At 43.0% G+C, this 22,478-nt stretch overlaps 1 protein-coding gene and 1 long non-coding RNA gene across 2 annotated transcripts in view; one reads left to right on the top strand and one right to left on the bottom strand.

Moving 5' to 3' along the window:
• Positions 1-22,478, bottom strand: part of LOC148125063 (uncharacterized) — a 558,115-nt gene that overhangs the window by 299,696 nt on the left and 235,941 nt on the right. The gene's annotated exons all lie outside the window — the stretch shown is intronic.
• Positions 1-22,478, top strand: part of SORL1 (sortilin related receptor 1) — an 87,962-nt gene that overhangs the window by 61,113 nt on the left and 4,371 nt on the right. The window contains exons 32-46 of the mRNA XM_087939151.1: positions 1,193-1,342; positions 2,610-2,738; positions 5,107-5,233; positions 6,390-6,559; positions 7,870-7,982; positions 8,826-8,930; positions 10,025-10,097; positions 12,967-13,049; positions 14,374-14,470; positions 15,746-15,930; positions 16,078-16,197; positions 17,154-17,318; positions 19,011-19,185; positions 20,167-20,273; positions 21,504-21,696. Coding sequence (XP_087795277.1) covers positions 1,193-1,342; positions 2,610-2,738; positions 5,107-5,233; positions 6,390-6,559; positions 7,870-7,982; positions 8,826-8,930; positions 10,025-10,097; positions 12,967-13,049; positions 14,374-14,470; positions 15,746-15,930; positions 16,078-16,197; positions 17,154-17,318; positions 19,011-19,185; positions 20,167-20,273; positions 21,504-21,696 — 1,992 coding nt within the window. The remainder of the gene's footprint in view (positions 1-1,192; positions 1,343-2,609; positions 2,739-5,106; positions 5,234-6,389; positions 6,560-7,869; positions 7,983-8,825; positions 8,931-10,024; positions 10,098-12,966; positions 13,050-14,373; positions 14,471-15,745; positions 15,931-16,077; positions 16,198-17,153; positions 17,319-19,010; positions 19,186-20,166; positions 20,274-21,503; positions 21,697-22,478) is intronic.

The raw sequence follows: 22,478 nt of genomic DNA, 5'->3' as shown, positions 1-22,478 counted from the left end.
GTTTTGTAACTTCCAGTATTTTCAGAAAAATAGGAAGTGATGAAATGGGGCTAGTTTTCAGCCTACAAAGCTTGCAGAAGTCTGTAGAAGCCTTCCTCAAGCCTTTGGGAGGCCGAAAAGGCCTCAAACCCATTGAAAATCAGCTGTGAAGCACGCGCATACACAGTGAGGTAAATTTGCCTGCAGCTCACGTGCCGGCACAAATGGTTCTGTGTGCCACCTGTGGCACGCGTGCTATAGGTTTGCCATCATGAGCCTAAGAGCTGCCAGATGTTCCAACAATAGGAAGGAATCACAGCAATGCCAACTCCCAGGAGAGAGCTTTCCAGTCCCATCAGTTAGCAATCTGAAGCCACAGGAGATATGCTACATTCACTTACAAAAATAAAGCAGGATTTTTTTTAGCAAGGGGGTTGTGGAACAAGCATTAATGGCTTGGCTTGTGCAGGCAACCAACCACAAGTCCTGGTTTGTGCATTAAGTTCATGTGGATCAATTTGCATATTATACTGGCGGGAGGAAGAGGAAGGAGAAGGAGGAAGAGTAGAACTGTGGAGTCTTTACTTTCCTTGCAGAAGTTTCATTACCCAACTAGGGAACATCTTCAGTGCTAGAAAGAGGGTGGATTTGTGGGGGGAGAAGGAGGAAGAGGAGACCAAATCCAGGATATCTCAGGAACACCAAGTTTGGAAAAACCGTTATGGGTTAATTCATAGAAGACAACCTGGCTAAGGTGGCATGTCAAGTAGTTGAACATCTTCAAACACGTCAAGGTTCTTTTGCAGCACCCTTAAAGGAATGGTACGGGAACAATTCTGCTTTGATTGGATGGGGAAGGCATTGTTTCTGCAGATGTGCTTGAGTGCACCAGTTTCTGATGGCTCAGATGTAGAACTAGGAAGGGTCAGCTCATGGTTTGGAAGCTGCAGTCAAGTCCTCTCCTGTCTCAAGAGATTCAGGCTACCATCTGGCGACACAGGAGGCGAAGAAATCAGCCTTCCATATGAACATAAATTGTAGCCCAACAAAGCTATCCTCTAATGCAGTAGGTCTGAACTTTGGCTGTTGTAAGATGTGTGGACTTCAACTCCCAGAATTCTCCAGCCAACAGCCAAGGTTCAGAAGCAGAGTAATAGCATCTCTATGTGATAATGCACGCTTTCTCCCCTCCCACCACCTTCTGCCCACCCAGCCGTTGGTGCCAGTTCCACATCTGCCAGTGTCCATGGACGGTGCAGCCGGTTTGAATTTGAGTGCCAGCAGACCAAGAAGTGTGTTCCCAATTGGAAACGATGTGATGGCTTGAAAGATTGTCAGGACAGCACAGATGAACGGAACTGCCGTAAGTCTTTGTTGGCTTTATGGGGAGCTCCTAAAAGATCCCTGCTGTCCCAGAAGGTCTCTTGGCTTCTCTCTTGCCAGACAGTGCTGGAGACCCTCCGGAATGGCTTCTAATCTGTATCCCTGGTTTTGCATTCCTAAAAAAAAAAAATGGTGGCAGATCTTTGAGGCTCCCAACTGGTGTATCATTTCGCCATTATTTGGGTTCAAACAGATCATACAAATCCATAATGTTGGTTGGTCATGAATGAACAAACCCTACAGTTGTGATGTGTAAACCATGGTAGCTCATTTCACCATCAATTGGGACCAAATTCTTTGTACAAAACCAAGTTAACTGGTCATGAAGGAACCCAACAGTGGTATGAATAAACCATGGTAAGCTAATTTCTCCATTAATTTGATTCAATTAGTTGTCATAAAAATTTAAAGTTGGTTGATCATGAATGAACAAACCCAACAATTGTGATGAGTTCGCCAAAGTAGCTCATTTCTTTATTAATTTGAATCAATTAGGTGTACAAAACTGTAATGTTGGTTGGTCACGATTGAACCAACCCAACAATTGTATGAATAAACCATGGTAAGCTCATTTCTCCATTAATTTGATTCAATTAGATGTTACAAAAGTTTAACGTTGGTTGATCATGAATGAACAAACCCAACAATTGTGACGAGTTCACCAAGGTAGCTCGTTTCTTTATTAATATGAATCAATTAGTTGTACAAAACCATAATGTTGGTTGGTCATGAATGAACAAATCCAACAGTTGTATGAATAAACCATGGTAAGCTCATTTCTCCATTAATTTGATTCAATTAGATCAGAAGATAGGGAACAATGTTTTTTTTTTATGACTTGTGACTTCCTGAGCATGACTGGCTCAGGAATTCTGGGAGTTGAAGTCCAAAAGTCATAAAAGGCCGTAGTTCCCCACCCCTGAATTAGATGGTATAAACCTTTGGTTGGTCATGAATGGACAAACCAAATTGTGATGAGTAAATCATGGTAGCTCATTTCTCCATTAATCTGATTCAAGTAGCTCATACAAAATCATAGTATTGGTTGATCATGACTGGACAAACCCAACAATTGTGATGACTATTAAGATCTACTTGGCTTTCAGGAAAAGAATTGGCACCCAAATCCAGGGACGCTTCTACTATTCAAAATACGGCAACAGATTACTTAGTGCGAGGCAACTAAGTAGATCCGCCTAGTCTACTTGTTGTAAGATGGCAGTGTTGTATGTTCTTCTGTCTTCCAGCCACTCACAGCACCTTGTTATGCCCTAGTGGATTCAGATGTGAAGATGGGGAAGCCTGCATCATGAAGATGGAACGATGTGACGGTTTTCTGGATTGTCCGGATAGCAGCGATGAAAAGAACTGTACTGGTAAGACATGACCTCTAAACAGAAATCCAAAAACAATTAAGTCGATGGAATCAAAATCAGATGGAAATAAAATTTCATTTTACGATGCTTGCATTACTTGGAACCTGACAATATCTTTATTCAGGTCTCTGACCAGCCTTTCTTTTTTCTGTTTCCTTTTTTGTTGAAATACTTTTTATTGTTTTATATCATACATTTCTTTTCTATGTTGAGCAGTGTGCTGTCTAGGTATTCAAAGTGTGAACATACAAACTTACAAACTGTCAGGATTCTGGCAGTTACTCCAATTAAATCATGAGCCTTGAGCCACACTCCTAAAATGAAAAGATTTATTAGAAGTTAACATTCCGGCATTTACCTGGGCGTAGCCGACTCTGAGATATGTAATTCACTGTCACCCTTGATCCTGCTCCCCCCTCCCCGGTGTATCATCCAACAAAACACATCCATAGCCAAGAGTCATCAATCATGCTCTCCAATTAGATTTTTGCGCAGCAGAAGCTTCAGTCATCTAATCAGTCTCTGAAGAAAATATGAATGGAATGTCCTTTCGATTCCACACTGCCGCCTCCTCTTTGAAACTCCCTCTCTTCTTTCTGTTGTCAACTATAAAACGTGTATACAAAATGTTTTATGAGTTGACATAGATATCATTGTCATTATGATCACACACACAAACACACACACACATATATAAATAAATAAAAACAAATATGCGGTAATATCAATCAATCATCTGTGATAACATCTATCATATTATAACATATATTCTTCCATTATAGTATCGATGATATAACCGTCAGCAATATTTTCTCATCTGTTTTTCTTTCTCCTATAAACCATATTTCACCTAATGCCACTCCTCTAACCTCAATATCTGTCATTTAATCGTTTATAGACTAATTCCTATCCTATGAAATAGTCGGAATCTGCTTTTCCTTTAATTTTTAGGGTTAGCCTATCCATCTCTGCAGGTTCCAGATTTTTTTAAAATTATAACATCGCCTGCAGGGGTTTCTGGGTTTTTCCAACAATTGTCCATATGCAATCCTAGCTGCTGTTAGGATGTGTAGTACCAAATATGTAGTCACCCTTATTGTCACTTCCTGGAATCATGACCGGCCTTTCTGATGACTTGCGACTGGAATTCCAGCCCCAATTGTGCTCCAGAGTCAAGGACTGCCAGTATTCCATCAGTGAGGCTGGTAGGGTGAAGTACAAGATGGCTTTTCCGCCCAGTGTTTCTTACCCTTGTTTGTTTTGTCAGCAAAAAACTCTGGTCCTCAATTCATTATGGCTGAGATAACCTCCCCATTAATGGCCATCGATCGCCCTTTCCGTTTGACACGGCTTTCCACGTTGCGGTGCAACTCTGTTTCCTCCCAGAGTGGAAAGGGTCATTGAGCATCCATCAGTCTTTAGTTTCTTTAATTAAATATTGATTGGGAGGAGTCTGCCCAGATTCTCTTCATCCACCACGATGTGGAAAATGTCCACCTGGCTGGAATTTTAAAGAGTGGCACTCAATGGCTTTGAAGCCATTTTGCAAGGGCGGGGAAGTTGATCTTAGAGGAATTAGTGGATCAGAGAAAAGACTATTTGTTTTTATTTGGGGTCATTTGCTGGGAGGGGGCAGTGGAGGAAGTGAGGTCAGGAACTCAACCAGAGCTTTTGATCTGTGTAGCTGGGACAGAAATCCCACTTAACCTACTCTAGGTTCCCAGCCATTTGGGTTGGTGGATCCATCTCTCTAGAATGTAGTCTCTCCGTAATCAACCTTTCGGAAAAAAAAACCTCAAGGCACAATTTATAAGAGTAATATAAAAGTTTGGGTGCAGGTGATCGGTTCTATTAACTGTTGTGGACTGACTTGTGTGTTAGGAGTGCATAGTATGTAAATAAACTGGATGGCTGGATGATTGGATGGGAAAGAGAAAGGGGAAGGAAGGAAGGAAGGAAGGAAGGAAGGAAGGAAGGAAGGAAGGAAGGAAGGAAGGAAGGAAGGTAGTAGGTTAACTTTTAATCCAGTACACTGTTTCTGCATAGAACTGGGGATAACAGCTATAGCAATAGTATTTAGACATATACTGCTTTACAGTGCTTTACAGCCCACTCTAAGCAGTTTACAGAGTCAGCCTCTGGCCCCCAACAATCTGGGTCCTCATTTTGCCAAATCTCGGAAGGATGGAAAACTGAGTCAACCTCGAGCAGGTCTGAATTGAACTCCTGACAGTGAGCAGTGAGTTAGCCTGCAATACTGCATTCTAACCACTACGCCACCACGGGTTCTTTAATCTCAACCTCCTTCTTTCCCGTCCTTAATTAAAGTCAGGAATTCTTTCTTTTTTTCCCTTTTTTTTTTACATAGATGATACTCTTGTCTATAAGGTTCAGAACCTGCAGTGGACAGCTGACTTTTTGGGCAACATCACTTTATCCTGGGCTCAGCCAAAGAAGATGCCTCTCGCTTCCTGTGTCTACAACATCTACTACAGGTAGATGGTCTGAGTTTAGCATTCTTGGTAACTCCTCTGACATCAGGGAGCTTGGCTGCAGGCTTAAAATGAGGCCCTGTGTGCTAACCTAGAACCTCCTTATTAGTACAACTGCTGTTCCATTCATGGCATATGTAGCAAATTGTACAGTACTGTGTGCAGCTCCTAAATTAGCTTTTCTTGGTGGAGGTCCAACGGGTGGAGAAGGCAGCATCGAGCCATGTTCTTGTCTAACGTTGATAGTTCCACTGACCTGATTTGCACATTACAAAGTGCTCATACTTAACTGTGTTTTCCTGAAGAACCTACAAGTGGCTGGTTTCATACAACAGGCTAAGTCACAGTGTATACCCAATTAATGCTTAGCATGCATGAACCCCAAAATAAGGAATAGAATAGAATAGAATAAGGAATAGAATAGAATAGAATAGAATAGAATAGAATAGAATAGAATAGAATAGAATAGAATAGAATAGAATAGAATTAGGAATAGAATAGAGTAAGGAACAGAATAGAATAGAATTGGGAATAGGATAGAATAGAATAAGGAATAGAATGGAATGGAATGGAATAGAATATAATAAGAAATAGAATAGAATAGAATAAGGAATAGAATAGAATAAAATAAGGAACAGAATAGAATGGAATGGAATAGAATAAGGAATAGAATAGAATAGAATAAGGAATAGAATAGAATAGAATAGAATAGAATAAGGAATAGAATAGGATAGAATAGAATGGAACGGAATGGAATAAAATAAGGAATGGAATAGAATAAGGAATAGAATAGAATAGAATAGAATAGAATAGAATAGAATAGAATAGAATAGAATAACAAAGTTGGAAGGGACCTTGGAGGTCTTCTAGTCCAACCCCCTGCATAGGTAGGAAACCCTACACCCTATCCAATCTCTTCTTAAAAACTCCCAGTGATGGAGCATCCACATCTCCTGGGGTTGTTCCACTGACTAATTCTTCCAACAGTCAAGAAATTCCTCCTTTGTTCTAAGTTGCTTCTCTCCTTGATTAGCTTCCACTCGTGGCTTCTTGTCCTGCCCTGCCCCCGACTAAGGCGTGCATGGAACCATTTCCAAACTGCCTGCCCATCATTTCACCGCCGTGACGTGGTGCTTTTTTTGTCCGCTCCCAAATCTAGGATGGTGGGAGAAAGCATGTGGAAATCCGTGGAAACCCACAGCAGCAAAACCAACACTATCTTGAAAGTACTGAAGCCGGATTGCACGTACCAAGTCAAGGTCCAAGTCCAGTGCCTGAGCAAAGTGTACAACACCAACGATTTCATAGTCTTACGGACTCCAGAAGGACGTAAGCCTTTCTTCACAGCCCAGATGGGGTAATGGTGGTGTTAAAAACTCATATTGCTTGGCCCCGAGTATTGAGTTGCAGAGGAGAAAGTCTCGTGCACCTTTAAATGATCTCTAAATGAATCAGAATCAGAAGGGACCTTGGAGGTCTTCTAGTCCAGCCCCCGGCTCAAACAGGAGACCCTATACCATTTCAGACAAGCGACTGTCCAATCTCTTCTTAAAAACATCCAGTGATGAAGCACCCGTAACTTCTGAAGTCAAAGCTGTTCCACTGGTCAATTGTCCTCATTATTAAGAAGTTTCTCCTTAATTCCAGGGTTGCTTCCCTCCTTAATTAGTTTCCATCCATTGTTTCTTGTCTTGCTTTCTGGTGCTTTGGAAAATAAATTGACCCCCTGCTCATTGTGGTAGCCTCTCAGATACCGGAAATGTCACCCTTAGCCTTTCTTTTTTTTGTAGATTAGCCAAACCCAAACCCAAATGATAGATGATCAGGGCAGGAATCCGCAAATGACCTTACCCTATAAATCAGGGGTCTTCAAGCTTGACAGCTTTAAGACTTGTGGACTTCATCTCCCAGAATTCCTCTTCCAGTCATGTTAGCTTAGCAATTCTGGGAGTTGAAGTCCACAAGTCTTAAACTTGATAAGTTTGAAGGCCCTTGCTATAGATGTTGATCAAGGTTCTCCAACCACATAGAGGCCATCAACCCTCCTGGGACATTGGTTTCATCCAAGCCCCTCTTGGTGTTGGGAATTGGGAAGCTTTTTCATAATTTTCAAGTCAAATCTGTCCGTCAAGATCACTGGTCCACGTTCTGCATTCTGGAAAGATGCAGAAGGAGGCTCTTTCAACCTTCTCAAGGCTATGAATCCCATTTCTTTCTTCCTTCCTCATCTGATGTGCAGGTGTTTGTAGCATTATGTACAAAGGGTGGGTTGAACTGTTTAACTTCCACAACTACAAGGAGGTCATTCAATTAGGAGAGCTGTACTTGACTCAAGGATGTCCTGTCCTTTTTACCAAAAAAGGATGCCTGGAAAGATACACTTTCGATGGCTAGCAGTGTTGATAGCTTTTGGGAGGTCCATCAACTAGACCTCAAACATAACAAACTAGACACACTAGAGGTGGGTGCCACCAGGGCAGGAAGTCAGTTGCTCCATTCTCCAAGCTCCTGAATTCCATGCATCTGGTTGGCCACTAAGAGAAATCTGGGATTGATCCGTCCCTGGTTTGCTCCAACAGGACCACTTATCTCTCCACCTTCCTTCCTCCTTCCCTCCTTCTCTTTTTCTCTCTCTCCAGTCCCAGATCCACCCCGCCATCTTCAACTGCAGCTGAAGAAAGAAGCTGAAGGCATCGTGGTTTGCCAGTGGGCCCCTCCAGCAAATGCCCATGGTCTAATCAGAGAATACGTTGTAAGTATCTCAGTGTACATGGAGATAGGCTGGCCCCGATGATGGAGAAATGATTGTAACAGGCATTGGACAGGTATAAGGGGCGCCATTTTCCCTCTGGTGATCTTATTCAATTGCGGTTTCGCTCCCCAAATATATAATGTCAAACCTGCAGATTCAAACCTTTCATTGGAGGTCATGGCTGTTTTGACCTAGGCTTCCCCAACAGCACGAAGCTCACTTCTCGTTCTGATAAACCCCTTTTATTTAGTTTACAGTGAATTCCTCTCCAGCAAAGTTCTGGCCAACAGTCTTTCAAGATATTTCACAATTACAGACCTTTATCAGGCTTGGAGAGTTGCCAGGCCGATATCTTTCAGATGCCACACTGCAGCAGACAATACTTAGCAAGAATGCAGGATTAGATCTTTACCCAAATGATCTAACTGTCACCTGCAAAACCCCACTCCCCTCTCTCATCTTTTATTCCCTATGGGAGGGGCTGTCCACCGTCGACCTGTGTCTTTACTCCCAAGTCAACCCTTGTTCCTTAGCTATTCCCTTCTTCTGGCAGCTCTGCGCATGCACACACTGGGAACAGGCTCCAGCTGTTCTTCTGCCTCGCTGATGTCTGACTCTGAAGGCAGCTGATAACTGTTACATGGCCCTGGCCTTATCTCTGCCTCTTAACGCAGAGCACTCATCAGAGCCTTCCCCAGATTCCAGGACTGGCCCATGTTCCTCTCCAACCAGCTCACTGTCCGAATCTCTGGGACACAACAATGGCAGGATCTTAAAAGATTTAGCCTGCTGAAAGGTGACTTTAGCAAGGAGATGGTTGTCCCTATTTTTCCGTCCTGGTAGGTGGAATACAGCAGAGCCGGTTCAAAGGAATGGTCTTCCGTAAGGGCGCCCACCAACTATTCAGAAGTTGAGATGTTGCAGGTCAACGCCTTATATGTTTTCAGAGTGAGTAGATGTTTTCTTTTATTAGCCCTCTATGAGCATCAGCTGATCTTGGCCTGTAGAACTAGGAGATTTCTGTTCTTCTGTTGTCCCAAGAAGAATAGACGTTAAAAAGAGCAATGGATTCAGTGTAATGGAGCCAATCGAAGGGCAGATTTTGATGGAACCTCAACTATCAGGATGGAGGCAGTTAACTAGGGGAGGAATTGGTGGTATTCTACCAGTTCAGCCCATTTCGACCGAACCAGTAGTTCCCGAGGATCATATGTGAGCAAACCAGTTTGCTCTGATGATCAGCTGCTGGGCCTCCCACGCAACCTGGCTCTATCAGCATATTCCCTGCTTTTAGTATTATTTCCTGCTTTTCAACCTCGGCTGCTTCGCGCAGCACACGCGATTGCCATGTGACAGCTGTTTTACACACTTTTGCAGCAGGAGGTGAGTTGCAAATACTGCACATCCGCGTGCAAAGCGTGCACCCACACGGAACTGGTAGGAGTCAGTTAACTAGGGGAGGAATGTCTTTGCAGAAGCTTCTTCTGAAAATGTCTTCCAGATTTCTTGTACCAAGCAAGAATCTTTCTGTCTTTGTTCTTCTCTTTAACATTTCCTTGATGGACACGTCTTGGGTTGTTCCTTTTTTGACAATAACCCATACTTGTCTGGGGAAATCTTCTGCATGCATCTTCCTCCACCTTCCTCCATCCACTTCCTTTGGATGTGGAGATCCTTCAGTCCAAGGTCCATTTGGCCACCGGTGGTTAGCAGCAGGGTCTCTATCCATGGCTGTCAGGATCCATCGCTCGGCAGAAGTCTTCTGGCTTTTGAGAGCGGCCTCCCCAAAGCTTTTTTAGTTGTACTGGGTGGGGATCCTGGGTTTTGTAGTGCCTACCCTTTCGGGGAGAGGGTGGAATGATCCTGTTTTTGGATCGCTCAGCATTTCCTCCAGAATAACACTGAATATGCCATCTGTTCTTCCTCCCCTCCCGGCCGTTCACTTATAAACTTCCTTGGCGTTTGTTTGTTTCAAAAAAAAAGAGCTATTTTATCCAGGACCATGGATTGCCTATTTTAACTAGCTTTTCTGTTTTGAAAAGGTTGCCGCGGTAACAAGCCGTGGAGTGGGCAACTGGAGTGATTCCAAATCCATACGAACTATAAAAGGCAAAGGTAAAAAAAAAAAACCTTTCAGGACTTAATTTCTGGAATTCTTTGCTCACACTAGACTGGACACGGAGGTGGGAAAAGACAGCTAAATGGCAGCAGCTGGTCCACCCCGGCTGGCCTCCAAAAGCTCAGTAGATCTGCCTGGACTTTGACTTGGAGGAGAGAAATCCCAGAGCTGTGACCAAGGAGAAGGCCCTCCTTGCAGTAGAAAGCATTTCCATGTTGTTGCCCCAAAGCCTGTCGCGTCCATGAAATTATCTGTCTTTGAGCTGAAACTTAAGGGATGCTTTACTTCATTGCAGGATATCTCTGTCATAGGTGGGAAGGTGTGCTGCCAATTTAAATTTATATGCATATACATATTGTATACATATACACATATTGTTACGCCCTTGTTAGAGTCTGAATCCGAGGAGGAAGATGAACAGCTGACAAGGAGTGGGAGTGTAGCTCCGTTGGCTGTGGAGGAAACTGGGGAAGAGCAAAGTCCGGCAGAGCAGGAAAGGGGTAGAACAAGGGAGATGAGGTTCAGAGGAAGACCAAGGCCTACCCCCTCTTCATCCTAGGGCACACAGGGAAGAACGGAGAAGAGAGCAACATTGGTTGCGCGGCTTACGAGAGAGGAATGGGTCCTGATTCCCTTCACAAGGCACACCAGTGGGGGGAGTTTAAAGGAGAGGCAGATGGGTGGGGTGGTTGTTGCTGAGTTTAACAATTGCTGAGTTTATCTAATGTTGGCTGCTGTTATCATAGTTCCTGGCATCCTCCCAACTGGTTTGATTTACTGCCATGTTAGTTCACTTCTGGAACTCCCTATTTTGCCCTGATGGATTTATTACTTTATTTTGCTTTGTTGGATTTATAATTTAAAGTTTTCTCTTTGCAATATCTGCAGCCAAAGGCTGTTGCAGGTTCGTGGGAGAGTTTTTTTCTCCAGACCGGAAGGTAACCGGGACATTGGGGCAAAGTTGGAGCTAATAAAGAGACCCATACTTATTTTCTGGATGAGTTGCCTTTGTGCCACACCACGGGTCATCACACATATACATACATACATATATGTATATCTATATATCTATGTCTATATGTTTATGTGTGGTGAGACAGAGTGCTGCCAATATTTTTATACACATACACGCACATATACATATATATGTATGTATGTATTATATATTATGTATATGTATTTAAATTGAAAGCATACCTTCCCACCCTATGGCAGTTATATCCTGCAATTAAGTTATATACCAGTGAATAAATTACAGATAGACCTCAGCATGTGACCATAATTAAACCCCAGAATTGTGATCATAAGTCATTGTGGTTGTAAGTTGAGGTGATCAGACCCAATTTCTTTCTTTCTTTCTTTCTTTCTTTCTTTCTTTCTTTTTTGCTGTGGGTCATAAAGCAAATGCTGCAGTGTTAAGCAAATCCACTTACTCAAAGCAAAAGTAAATCCTTAGAAATCGGGGAGGAAAATTGGACCACATCCCCTTGACCAAGGGGGACTGCAACAGCTGTAAAAGTCAGCGGGTTGCCAAGGGTCTCAAATGTGACTGCATGACCATGTATGTCTTGTGTCGCAACTGTTTAACTTTGAAAATTGGTTTTAAGTAGCTTTTTTTGGGTGCTGTAACTGGTCATAAATTTAGTGTCAGGATTCCGGCAGTTACCCCAATTAAATCGTGAGTCTCGAGGCAAACTACCAAGACTTCAAAAGGATTTATTGTGAGTTAACTTATCAGGCACTGCCTGGGTGTAGCCGACTCTGAGACACATAATTCATTGTCACCTTTGATCCTGGTTTCCCCCCACCCGCTCTGGGTATATTGTAATTCATATTCTCCAATGGGACACACCCATAGCTAAGAGTGACCAATCATGCTCTCCAGTTTGAATTTTGCACGGCAGAAACTTCAGTCACCTAGTGACTATCTCTGGAATGCAATTTCGCTTTCCAAGCTGCCGCACTGCTCTTTCAAACCCCTCTCCCCCCTCCCTTTCTGTTGGCAGCTCTAAAGAGACCATAGAAATATTGTATGAGTTAACATTTACGACCAATTAGCTGTAACTTGAGGACTTCAGATGAGAGTGGCATCCCTGAAACAGCACATTAAGTTCAGTTCAACGGTCATCCTCGTGATGTCCTTAACAGTTAGCTACGATGTTTTGATATCTTTTTTATACAGATTAGAATTAGAATTCCTTATTGGTCAAGTGTGATTAGACACACAAGGAATTTGTCTCCCGTGCATAAGCTCTCAATGTACATACAACAACAGCGATAGATCATTAATCATAGACATTGTAAGAATACATTCAAGGGGTGGTGCAGTGGCTAAGAGGTGCAGCTCTCACCTCACAATCAGGAGGCTGTGAGTTTGATCCTAGGTAGAGGGGCAGATATTTCTCTCTCTGGGTACATTGAGAATATATCTGCCGAACAGAACTCCACGTTGGCGATAGGAAGGGCATCCGGCCATTAAAACACTCTGCTAGCTCCATGCAGTTGCCCGGACTCCACCCTGCAAAGGATTATGGGGCCTTTAAATGAAGATGATTGTAAGAATACACTCACCATACAACATTAGATATAACACATCATGATAGTAATGGTTACTAAGTAAATAATCAACGTAAATCATACCATTAATATTACGATTAATATTAATCGTAATATTATTGTTTACTTAGTATCCTAAGTAAACAAGATTCATGATTAGGTATAAGCAACAATGTTATAAGGAGATAGATAATAGGGAGGATGAGAATAATGATGGTAATACTGCCTTTCTAGATACTGTAAATGCTATCCAGTGCTATCAGTGTTAGATCTCATGCCTCTTTCTTTCTCTCTTTTGACCTCATTCAGTTATTCCGCCTCCTACGATCCATATTGATAATTATGATGAAAACTCCATAAGCTTTACCCTCCGACTAGACGCCAATATTCAGGTGAGACATCGTCTTATTGTTCTGACCCAGCTCTCCAAACACAGCAAACCTTCTGAAATTAACTCAAAGATTCCTTTATTAGGAACACCATCAGCTCCGGCAAAAAAGTTTCTTAATGCCAGCTAACAAGTCCATCTGGCCGGGAGATGAATAGTGGTCTGCCGCATCTATTCACCTCCGCTCCTTGCCTTTTATCTCCAGAGCTAGGGTGGGGCTCCGCTAGCGGCAGGGGCTCTTCCATCCCAAGGACCGGCCCATAGATTTCCGCTGCTCTCCTCTCCTCTGCTTTCTGTGCATTCATGCGTCAGGCACTGGACCCAGCTGTTCCTCCTCTTCCTCATCAGCCACCTCCAGACCTGGGGGCTGTTGATCTCCATATGAGGGCTGACGGATGACTCAGGCTTCATCTGTCTCTCTCTCTCTGTCTCTCTCTGTCTCTCTGTCTCTCTCTCTCTCTCTCTCTCTGTCTCTCTCTGTCTCTGTCTCTCTCTCTCTCTGTCTCTCTCTCTCTCTCTCTCTGTCTCTCTGTCTCTGTCTTTCTCTCTCTCTCTCTCTCTGCCAGCTCTATTCCCTCTTCCCCCTCGGAGCTCTCAGATTGCCTTAATGTTGATCCTGACTCCCATACTTCCTCCTCCGATTCGGCTCCTCCTCTTCCTCCTCCTCTGATTTGGTCCCTGGAGGGGCCGTTGGCCAACAGTCCACAATACTTCCTTTCTAACTGCTGCCACTTTTAACCAACTATAAGGTCAATCCCCCCGCAAAGCTGCACACTTCACGGCTTTCCTTAAGAGGGAGCAAACGAAAATTCAAAAATAAAACATAATTTTGGGAAGGGAAGGGGAGAAACTATCTAGTGTGCATTCATGTGTGTTTGTGCAGTTTGGAGTTCCTTGTATCAGTTTACAAAGCCTGGGCAGGAGAATGTTTAATTATACTAATTCTACATAAATACATTATTGAGGCCAGAGTCAAATTAGCCAAAATAGGCTTTCTTTCCCTGATTTTACCCCGTTTTTAATTCTGTTCACAGTGATCCTTTCTCTTTTGCCGGGATAAGTTTTTCTCAGATGTATGTCAAGCCCCACTCCTTGAGCCAGACAAAAGAAGTCAAACCCCTTTTGACTTCATCCCCCACTTTTCAGAATCATAATATTTCTGTCTTCTCAAAACAGTTTTTTTAAAAAAGATTCTCCTTTATTAAAAGAAATGGCCTTTGGGGGATGGGCCCTTTACATTCACTCCTGTAAAACGAAACCATCCAGGTATGATTGATCAGGTGTTTTATCTGTCCGTCTTGCTCATTTTGTACTGTTGGTTTTGACAGGTGAACGGCTACATCGTGAAAATTTTCTGGACTTTTGACACCCACCGACAAGAAAAGAGATCATTCTTTGTAGATGGAGGGAAATCAGCTCAAACAGGTAGGATTATCTGTGCAAAACTGCAGCATAGAAAACAGGGAGATCCGGTTCCCATTCACCCCCTTAGCCATGGACTCTTGAATCAAATCGAATCCTTTATTCTGCTCAAAGGAGAATAGAATAGGATAGAATAGAATAGAATAGAATAGAATAGAATAGAATAGAATAGAATAGAATAGAGAATAGGAATTAGATTAGATTAGAATAGAATAGGAATTAGAATAGGAATTAAGTTAGAATAGAATAGAATAGAATAGAACAGAACAGAACAGAACAGAACAGAACAGAAAGGAATAGGAATAGGAATAGGAATAGAACTGGAAGTGTCCTTGGAGGTCCTCTAGTCCAGCCCCCTGCTCAAGCAGGAGAACCTATACTATTTCAGATAAGTGACTGTCTAGTTTCTTCTTAAAAACCTCCAGTGATGAAGCACCCACAACATCTGAAAGCAAGCTGTTCTACTGGATAATTGTCTTCACTGTTAGGAAGTTTATCCTTAATTCCAGGTTGCTTTCCTTGATTAGTTTCCATATGTTGTTTCTTGACCTGCCTTCCGGTGCTTTGGAGAATAGCTTGACTCCCTCTTCTTTGTGGCAGCCTCTCAGATACTGGAAGACTGCTACCATGTCACCCCTAGTCCTTCTTTTCTCTAGAGCAGCCAGGATAGGATAGGATACAATAGGATAGGATATATAGAATAGGATAGAATAGATAATAGAAAAAAGAATAGAAAAGAGAATAGAACAGAACTAATAGAGTAGAATGGAATGGAATAGAATAGAATAGAGAATAGAATAGGATAATAGAATAGAATAGAATAGGAATAGGAATAGAGAATAGGATAGAATAGAATAGAGAATAGAAAAGAGAATAGAACAGAACTAATAGAGTAGAATGGAATGGAATAGAATAGAGAATAGAGAATAGAATAGAATAGAATAAAGAATAGGATAAAGAAAAGGATAGGATAGAATAGAATAGAGAATAGAAAAGAGAATAGAACAGAACTAATAGAGAAGAATGGAATGGAATGGAATGGAATAGAATAGAATAGAATAGAATAGAATAGAATAGAATAGAATAGAATAGAATAGAATAGAATAGTTGGAAGGGACCCACCCTATTCAGGTGGGAAACCCTATCCCACTCCAGTCAAATGGTCGTCCAGTCTCTTTCTAAAAGCTTCCAGTGTTGGAGCATTCCCAGCTTCCGAAGGCGAGTTGTTTCACGGATTCATGGTTCTAACTGTCAGGAAATTCCTCCTGTCTTCCCCAGTGAGGAACTTGACTGCTCAGACACCGTATGAAATTTCTGCCTGGGCCAAGACGGAGCTGGGGGACAGCCCGCTCTCTTTCGCACACGTAGTGACCCGGGGCACGAGGCCGTTCCCCCCCAGCCTGAAGGCCAAAGCGGTCAACCAGACAGCCGTCGAATGCAACTGGAGTGGGCCAAGGAATGTGGTAAAAGCATCAATTTCTTTTTGATTCGTCCCATGGGCCGTAACTGTTTGAAAACTCTGGGGCTAAAGGGTTTTGCGACGTTATTTACAGAACGGCAGAATCTCCAGGTTTATTTCCTCTTCCTTATTTCCTCTCCACCCTGGGCAGATATACGGCGTTTTTTACGCCACGTCTTTCCTGGAACTCTACCGGAATCCTAGCAATGCAACTACAGCTCTCCACAACATGACTGTGATTGTTAACCGGGATGAACAGTACTTATTCCTGGTAAGGATAGACTTTCAATTAATCCTTTGGGGCAATTTCTACAGAAACCCAACCAAGTTACCTTTTTAGAATAGAATAGAATAAAAAATGTATTGGCCAAGCTGTGATTGGACACACAAGGAATTTGTCTTGGTGCAAATGCTCTCAGTGTACATAAAAGGAAAAAATACATTCATCAAGAGTCCAGAATCATCAGGTACAACACTTAATAATAGTCATAGGGTACAATAAGCAATCAAATCATACTAGGAAGCAGTCAATAAAAATCGTTAGGATACAAGCGGCAAAGTTACAGTCATACAGTCACAAGTTGGAGGGGGTGGGTGATAAGGAGTAATGAGAAGATTAATAGTAATAGTAGTGCAGACTTAGTGAATAGCTGAACAGTGTTGAGGGAATTATTTGTTTAGCAAAGTGATGGCTTTCAGAGAAAAACTGCCCTTGTGTCTAGTTGTTCTGGTGTGCAGTGCTCTATAGCATCATTTTGACGGTAGGAGTTGAAACAGTTTATGTCCAGGATGTGAGGGGTCTGTAAATATTTTCACAGTCCTCTTTTTGACTCGTGCAGTATACAGATCCTTGATTGAAGGCAGGTTGGTAGTAATTAAATGCAGACGAAAGAAGATATTTGAAAGTTGTTCCTGTAGTATCCTTTAATCAGACATCTGAGTGGAGTCATACACTGTGCTAAGCTGTAGTTTAACCATGATTTGCCCAACGTGCTCTCTTAGCTTAGAGTAAGCTTTTTTCTTCCTTTCGTGGCGGGATTCAAGTTCATTGATTGAGTGGTTGGTGGAACGTAAGTTATGAAAGAATGGAAACCACATGTTTGCAAAGAAGCTAAGCTAGATCTAGTAGTCCCTGTCGGTTAGTTTCAGGCTAGGCTTCGTGATCTGGAAAATCCAGATTGTGCTATTCCAGAATGAATTGCTCTACTGATATCTCGTTTCCTCCAGGTGCGAGTTATTTCTCCATACCAAGGTCCACCCTCAGATTATATTGTTGTGAAGATGATTCCTGACAACCGCCTTCCCCCTCGACACCTTCACGCTGTCCACCTATCAAAAACGTTTGCCATCATTAAATGGGAGTCGCCTTACGACTCCCCAGATCAAGATATGGTAAGAGGGTTGCGCCAGTCCAAGCTTGGCCCAACGTTGACTCTACATATGGCTGGGGCAGGGGTGGGCTTCAAAAATTTCAGCAAAGGGTTCTCTGCCCAGTTGCTGGAAGGGCGTGGGCAGGGTGGGCGTGGACTAGTCGGCCTTCTGCACCACGGCGGGGTGTGTTTGTGCATTTTTGCCTTCTTTAGGCTCCGGGGGCTTTCCTCAAGCCTCTGAGAGGGCCAAAATGGCTTCCCCGGGCTCTGGAGGCTCCCTGGAAGCCCGAAACGGGCCCATTTCTGTGTTACCGAACTTCCGGGAGGCCCATTTTTCACCCTCCCTGAGCCGCTGTGTGTGCCCGGGGAGGGGTGGGCGGGGCCAGCCGGGAGTGGGATTTGGGGGTTCTCTGAACTGCACAGAATTTTAGGGGCTCTTCCCAACCCCTGCAAACCCCCAGCAGCCCAGCCCTGGGTTGGGGGTCTCATGCCCGTGGTTAGTAGAGCACTGATACCTTTCTTCTTTTGGAAAGGACAGGAAATACGTCCTACCTTGATAGCGCCAATGAGAAGACTTTGGAGCATGGTTAGCCTTGATAGATTAAATGGAATTATTGTATTGACGTCATCACCCATCTAGGGAAGATACATTCACTGTTGCTTGGATTTGTGTGCATCTCACTGCGTGTTCTGTCCTAGACTTCCCCAAAAAGCATTAAGCCAACTCTTGAGTCCCGGCAAAACCTCTTTAATTAAATGAATGTAAATTTAGTGCATTCACATTCACCCAACAGCTTGGCAGAGGTATACTAATTAGCTTAGACCTTATCTACATTGGAAAGCTGCCCTGTAAATATTTCCACACACAGTGCTGACAGGGAAGGGCTGGGTTACACAGATAAATCTTCACGAGGCAGGAATGAACAAACAAGCAAATTGTTTCCTGCAAAAGCCCCCTCCCCTTTTGCTCCTCTTTTAATCCCGATGGGAAGGGCCATTCATCGTCCACCTGTGGCCTTATGTTCTTAATTGTTCCGTCCTTTTGGCAGCTCTGCACAGGCTGGGAACTGGTTCCAGAAGCTCCTCTGCCTCCCTGTTGTCCAAGCCTGAAGGCAGCTGATGAATTCCAGCCTGCCCTGGCCCCATCTCTGCTTCTGATGCAGAGCCCTCATCCAAGCCTTCCTCAGCCTCCAGGAATGGCCCAGGTTCCTCCCCAACCTCCTCACTGCCTGACCCTTCTGCCAGGTCTGTCAGCCGCTGGCGGGCCACAACACTTGTTGTCTGCGGTTCTCATAAGGCAGAACACCACACCAAGCTTGTTGATCCATAAACATGGAACCCAAGTGCCAGAGAGAGTGGTTCAATATAGGATGCTAGTTTTTGATTCCAAGGTTAATTCTTTAATTAATCCAAGATCAATACTGTCCTAGGTGGGATTTACCCTTTTTCAGCCAAATTCTCAATGTATCTCTTTTGCCCTAAAGCAGTGTCCTTCAGCCTTGTCAATTTTAAGATGCATGGACTTCAATTCCCAGAATTGAAGTAGAATGGGAGAGGTATGGACTTCTACTCCCAGAATGGGAGTAGAAGTCCATACCTCTTCCAGTTGTCAAGGTTGAAAGAGACTGCCCTAAAAAGATGCTCCAACTAAAATACACCACTTTGTGCTGAACGCTGAAGGACATAGCATCTCTCATGTCTACCTTCTCCCCAGTTGTATGCAGTGGCTGTGAAAGATTTAATAAGGAAGACAGATCGAAACTATAAGGTGAAGACCCGAAACAGCACAGTGGAATATACCATAAAAAAACTGGACCCTGGTGGAAGATACCACATCGTTATACAGCTAGGAAACATGAGCAAGGAAGCTAGTTTGAAAATCAACACAGGTAAGAGTATGGTATAAGTGCTGAACTTGTCATCATCCAGAGCACGAGCCCCATTGAATTCAATGGGTCTCTTTTTTTTCTGCATTTACTTTTTCTTCTCCTTGTGCCATATTGTGATGACCCATGGCATGCGTGGCACAAAAGCAGCAAAGTCAGGAAAGTAGGTAAAGTCCCTTTAATTCCTCCAACTTGGCCCCCAATGTCCAGTTATCATTGGCTGGAGAAAAAAACTCTCCTAAGAACAATTTTTAAAGGGAAGAAATTCAGTCTGATCCCAAAGTACATATAAATTACAAATAAAAACCAACACAAAGCACGCTGCAGCAATTAACGAGACAGGGCAGGATAAGGAATTGCAGAACTCAAAAGATAATGAAACACACACAGTTGGGAGGAGCCAGAACCCAGATAAGACTTGACAAACAAAGATAATGCACGCTTTGCTTCCAGTAAGGTTCTGTGCACAAACCCCCTTCTTATATCCTGTTCTCCCAACTGCAACTAATGAAGGGAATCAGGGCCCTTTCCTCCCCCGTAAACCACGTTGCTCCCTTATCCATTCCTCCCTGCATGCCCTAGGATGAAGAGTGGAGTGGGCCTGGGTCTTCCTCTGAATGCCCAGCCGGCCTGTGCCCTTCCCCACTTTCCTGCACAGCCACTGGAGTCACACTCCCACTCTCTGTCAGCTGTTCGACCTCCCTCTTGGAATCAAATTCTAACGGGCATGACACATATCCATCACTCGACATTTCTGATCATGTTGGTGATTCTATTTTTATCAACAGCCACACGAAAAAGTGCTGTTGAGTTTTGTCCAAACCAGTCGCTTAGATTTGGAACCCCTGATGTTTTTCTTCTGCCTGGACTTCGTTGGCCTTCAATCTTTCCCTGGAGGATTAAGTTTACTAAGCATTTATTAAGAAGTTGCTATTATATTTACCTATCATATATATCCACCTGTCTCTCCAATGTCTGTTACAGTATCCCTGGCTGCACCTGATGCTTTAAAGATTATACCAGAAAATGACCACATCTTGTTGTTTTGGAAGAGTTTAGCCTTGAAAGAAAGCCAATTTAATGAAACCCGGGTAGGTTGCCGTTGTGTTACAATGATACTGTTTCCCATCTCCATTGCACTTTTTTTTGACCTGTTCAATGGTTTCCCTAGGGTTGCAGGCAAACTGGCTGCGTCCACACAACATGCCAATCCACACATACAAAGCATGATTTGCAAATCATACTGTTGGGTTGGGTAACAGAACAAGTGCAAAGAAATGTGCTTTGTTTGTGCAATACAGTATTATTTGCTTAAATGTGTTGGCCACCCAACTCCAATGAACTCTAGATAAACCCTCCATAAAAACAGCTAAAAAACTGGGCTTAGTACATCCTTTTGAGTTTACTCAGCCCAGACTAAAACAATCTAACGAATAACAACATCAACGGAACAAAACAAAACAGGGGCCTTTGAACAAATGATGATAAACTCCAATCCCTCGCCCGGGTGCAAGCCCAGGTTTTCTGGAGCCCTAGGAGAATGGGTGCTGTTGCCTTGTGCTATTGTCCAATGTTTTCCAACTTTGGCAACTATAACGTGTATGGATCTTAATTCCCAAAATTCTCCCCAGTTCTGGGAGTTGAAGTCCAGACATCCGGTCAAAGTCCATCCATCTTTCGGGAGTTGAAATCCACACATCTTGTCAACCACGCCAAGGTTGAGAAATATTGCTGTAGAGTAAAGGAAAATAGAATGGAATTAAATACCACCAGCATGAAAGCAAATAGTGGACCTCAAACAAATATCACACATCATAACCAGAATAGAATAGATATTGGAATGAAGAATAGAATAGATATTGGAATGTAAAATAGAATAGGAATAGAGAATAAAGGATAGGATAGAATAAATATTATAGAACAGACTAGAGTAGAATAGAACAGAACAGAATAAGAGAGTTGGAAGGGACCTTGGAGGTCTTCTAGTCCAACCCCCTAGGCAGGAAATCCTACACCACTTCAGACAAATGGTTATCCAATCTCTTCTTAAAAACTTCCAGTGTTGGAGCATTCACAACTTCTGGAGGCAAGTGGTTCCACTGATTAATTGTTCTAACTGTCAAGAAATTTCTCCTTAGTTCTAGGTTGCTTCTCTCCTAGATTAGTTTCCACCCATGGTTTCTTGTCCTGCCTCCAAGTGCTTTACAGGGCATTCAAAGTTCTGGAAAGTAAACTTTCCCTGCCTTTTCTGTGCCTCTTCTGATAATTATTAGCTTAATTCTAAATACTTCCTTAAATGAATTCATTCTTTCCACTTCCAGGGGTATGAGGTGCACATGTTTGACGGTGGGACCAACACCACGTCCTATCTGGGGAACACTACAGAGAATGTCTTCAAGGTTTCTCACCTGAAGGCTGGCCACAATTACTCCTTCACGGTGCAAGCAAGATGTCTCTACAGTGGACAGATGTGCGGAGAGCCTGCAACTCTTCTCTACAGTGAGCTGGGAAGAGGTAGGAGGAATGTCCCTATCTCCTCATTGTCACTTCTGGGCAGCTTCTCTACACCATTTCTGTTTGGACCACCAGAAGAGGAGAGAGGAAGGGAGGGATGGAGGGAGAGAGAAGGAGACAGGAAGAGAGAGGGGGGGTGATGGAGGGAGGGACAGAGGGAGGGACAGAGGAGAGATGGAAGAGGAAGGGAGAGAGAGGAGAGAGAGGGAGGGAGGGAGAGAAGGAGGAGAAGAGAGAGAGGGGGGTGATGGAGGGAGAGACAGAGGAGAGATGGAAGAGGAAGGGAGAGAGGAGAGAGAGAGAAAGAGAGAGGGGACAGAGGGAGGGACAGAGGAGAGAAGAGGGAGGAAGAGGGGGGGGGAGGGAGGGAGACAGAGACAAAATAACATGAGTTTAGATTCTTCCTCATGTTCATTTATTTTCCAGTTGGCCAATGTCAGATCTTCTGCCCAACAATCGCAATAATATATATTATTATTAATATATAAATAAAAAGAAAGAGCAACACGTTCAAAATCCATATATACAGTGTGTTGCCTGGTTACATTTCTTGGAGTAATAATAATAATATAATTATTAATATATAAATAAAAAGAAAGAACAACTCGTTCAAAATCCATATATACAATGTGTTGCCTGGTTACATTTCTTGGAGTAATAATAATAATATATATTATTATTAATATATAAATAAAAAGAAAGAACAACGTGTTCAAAATCCATATATACAGTGTGTTGCCTAGTTACATTTCTTGGATAATAATAATAATATATATTATTAT

This window comes from Pseudonaja textilis, chromosome 9, assembly GCF_049901715.1.
Source record: "Pseudonaja textilis isolate UNSWEBS1 chromosome 9, rPseTex1.2, whole genome shotgun sequence".
Classification (NCBI taxonomy): Eukaryota; Metazoa; Chordata; class Lepidosauria; order Squamata; family Elapidae; genus Pseudonaja; species Pseudonaja textilis.
This window is presented reverse-complemented; position numbering and strand designations above follow the sequence as displayed.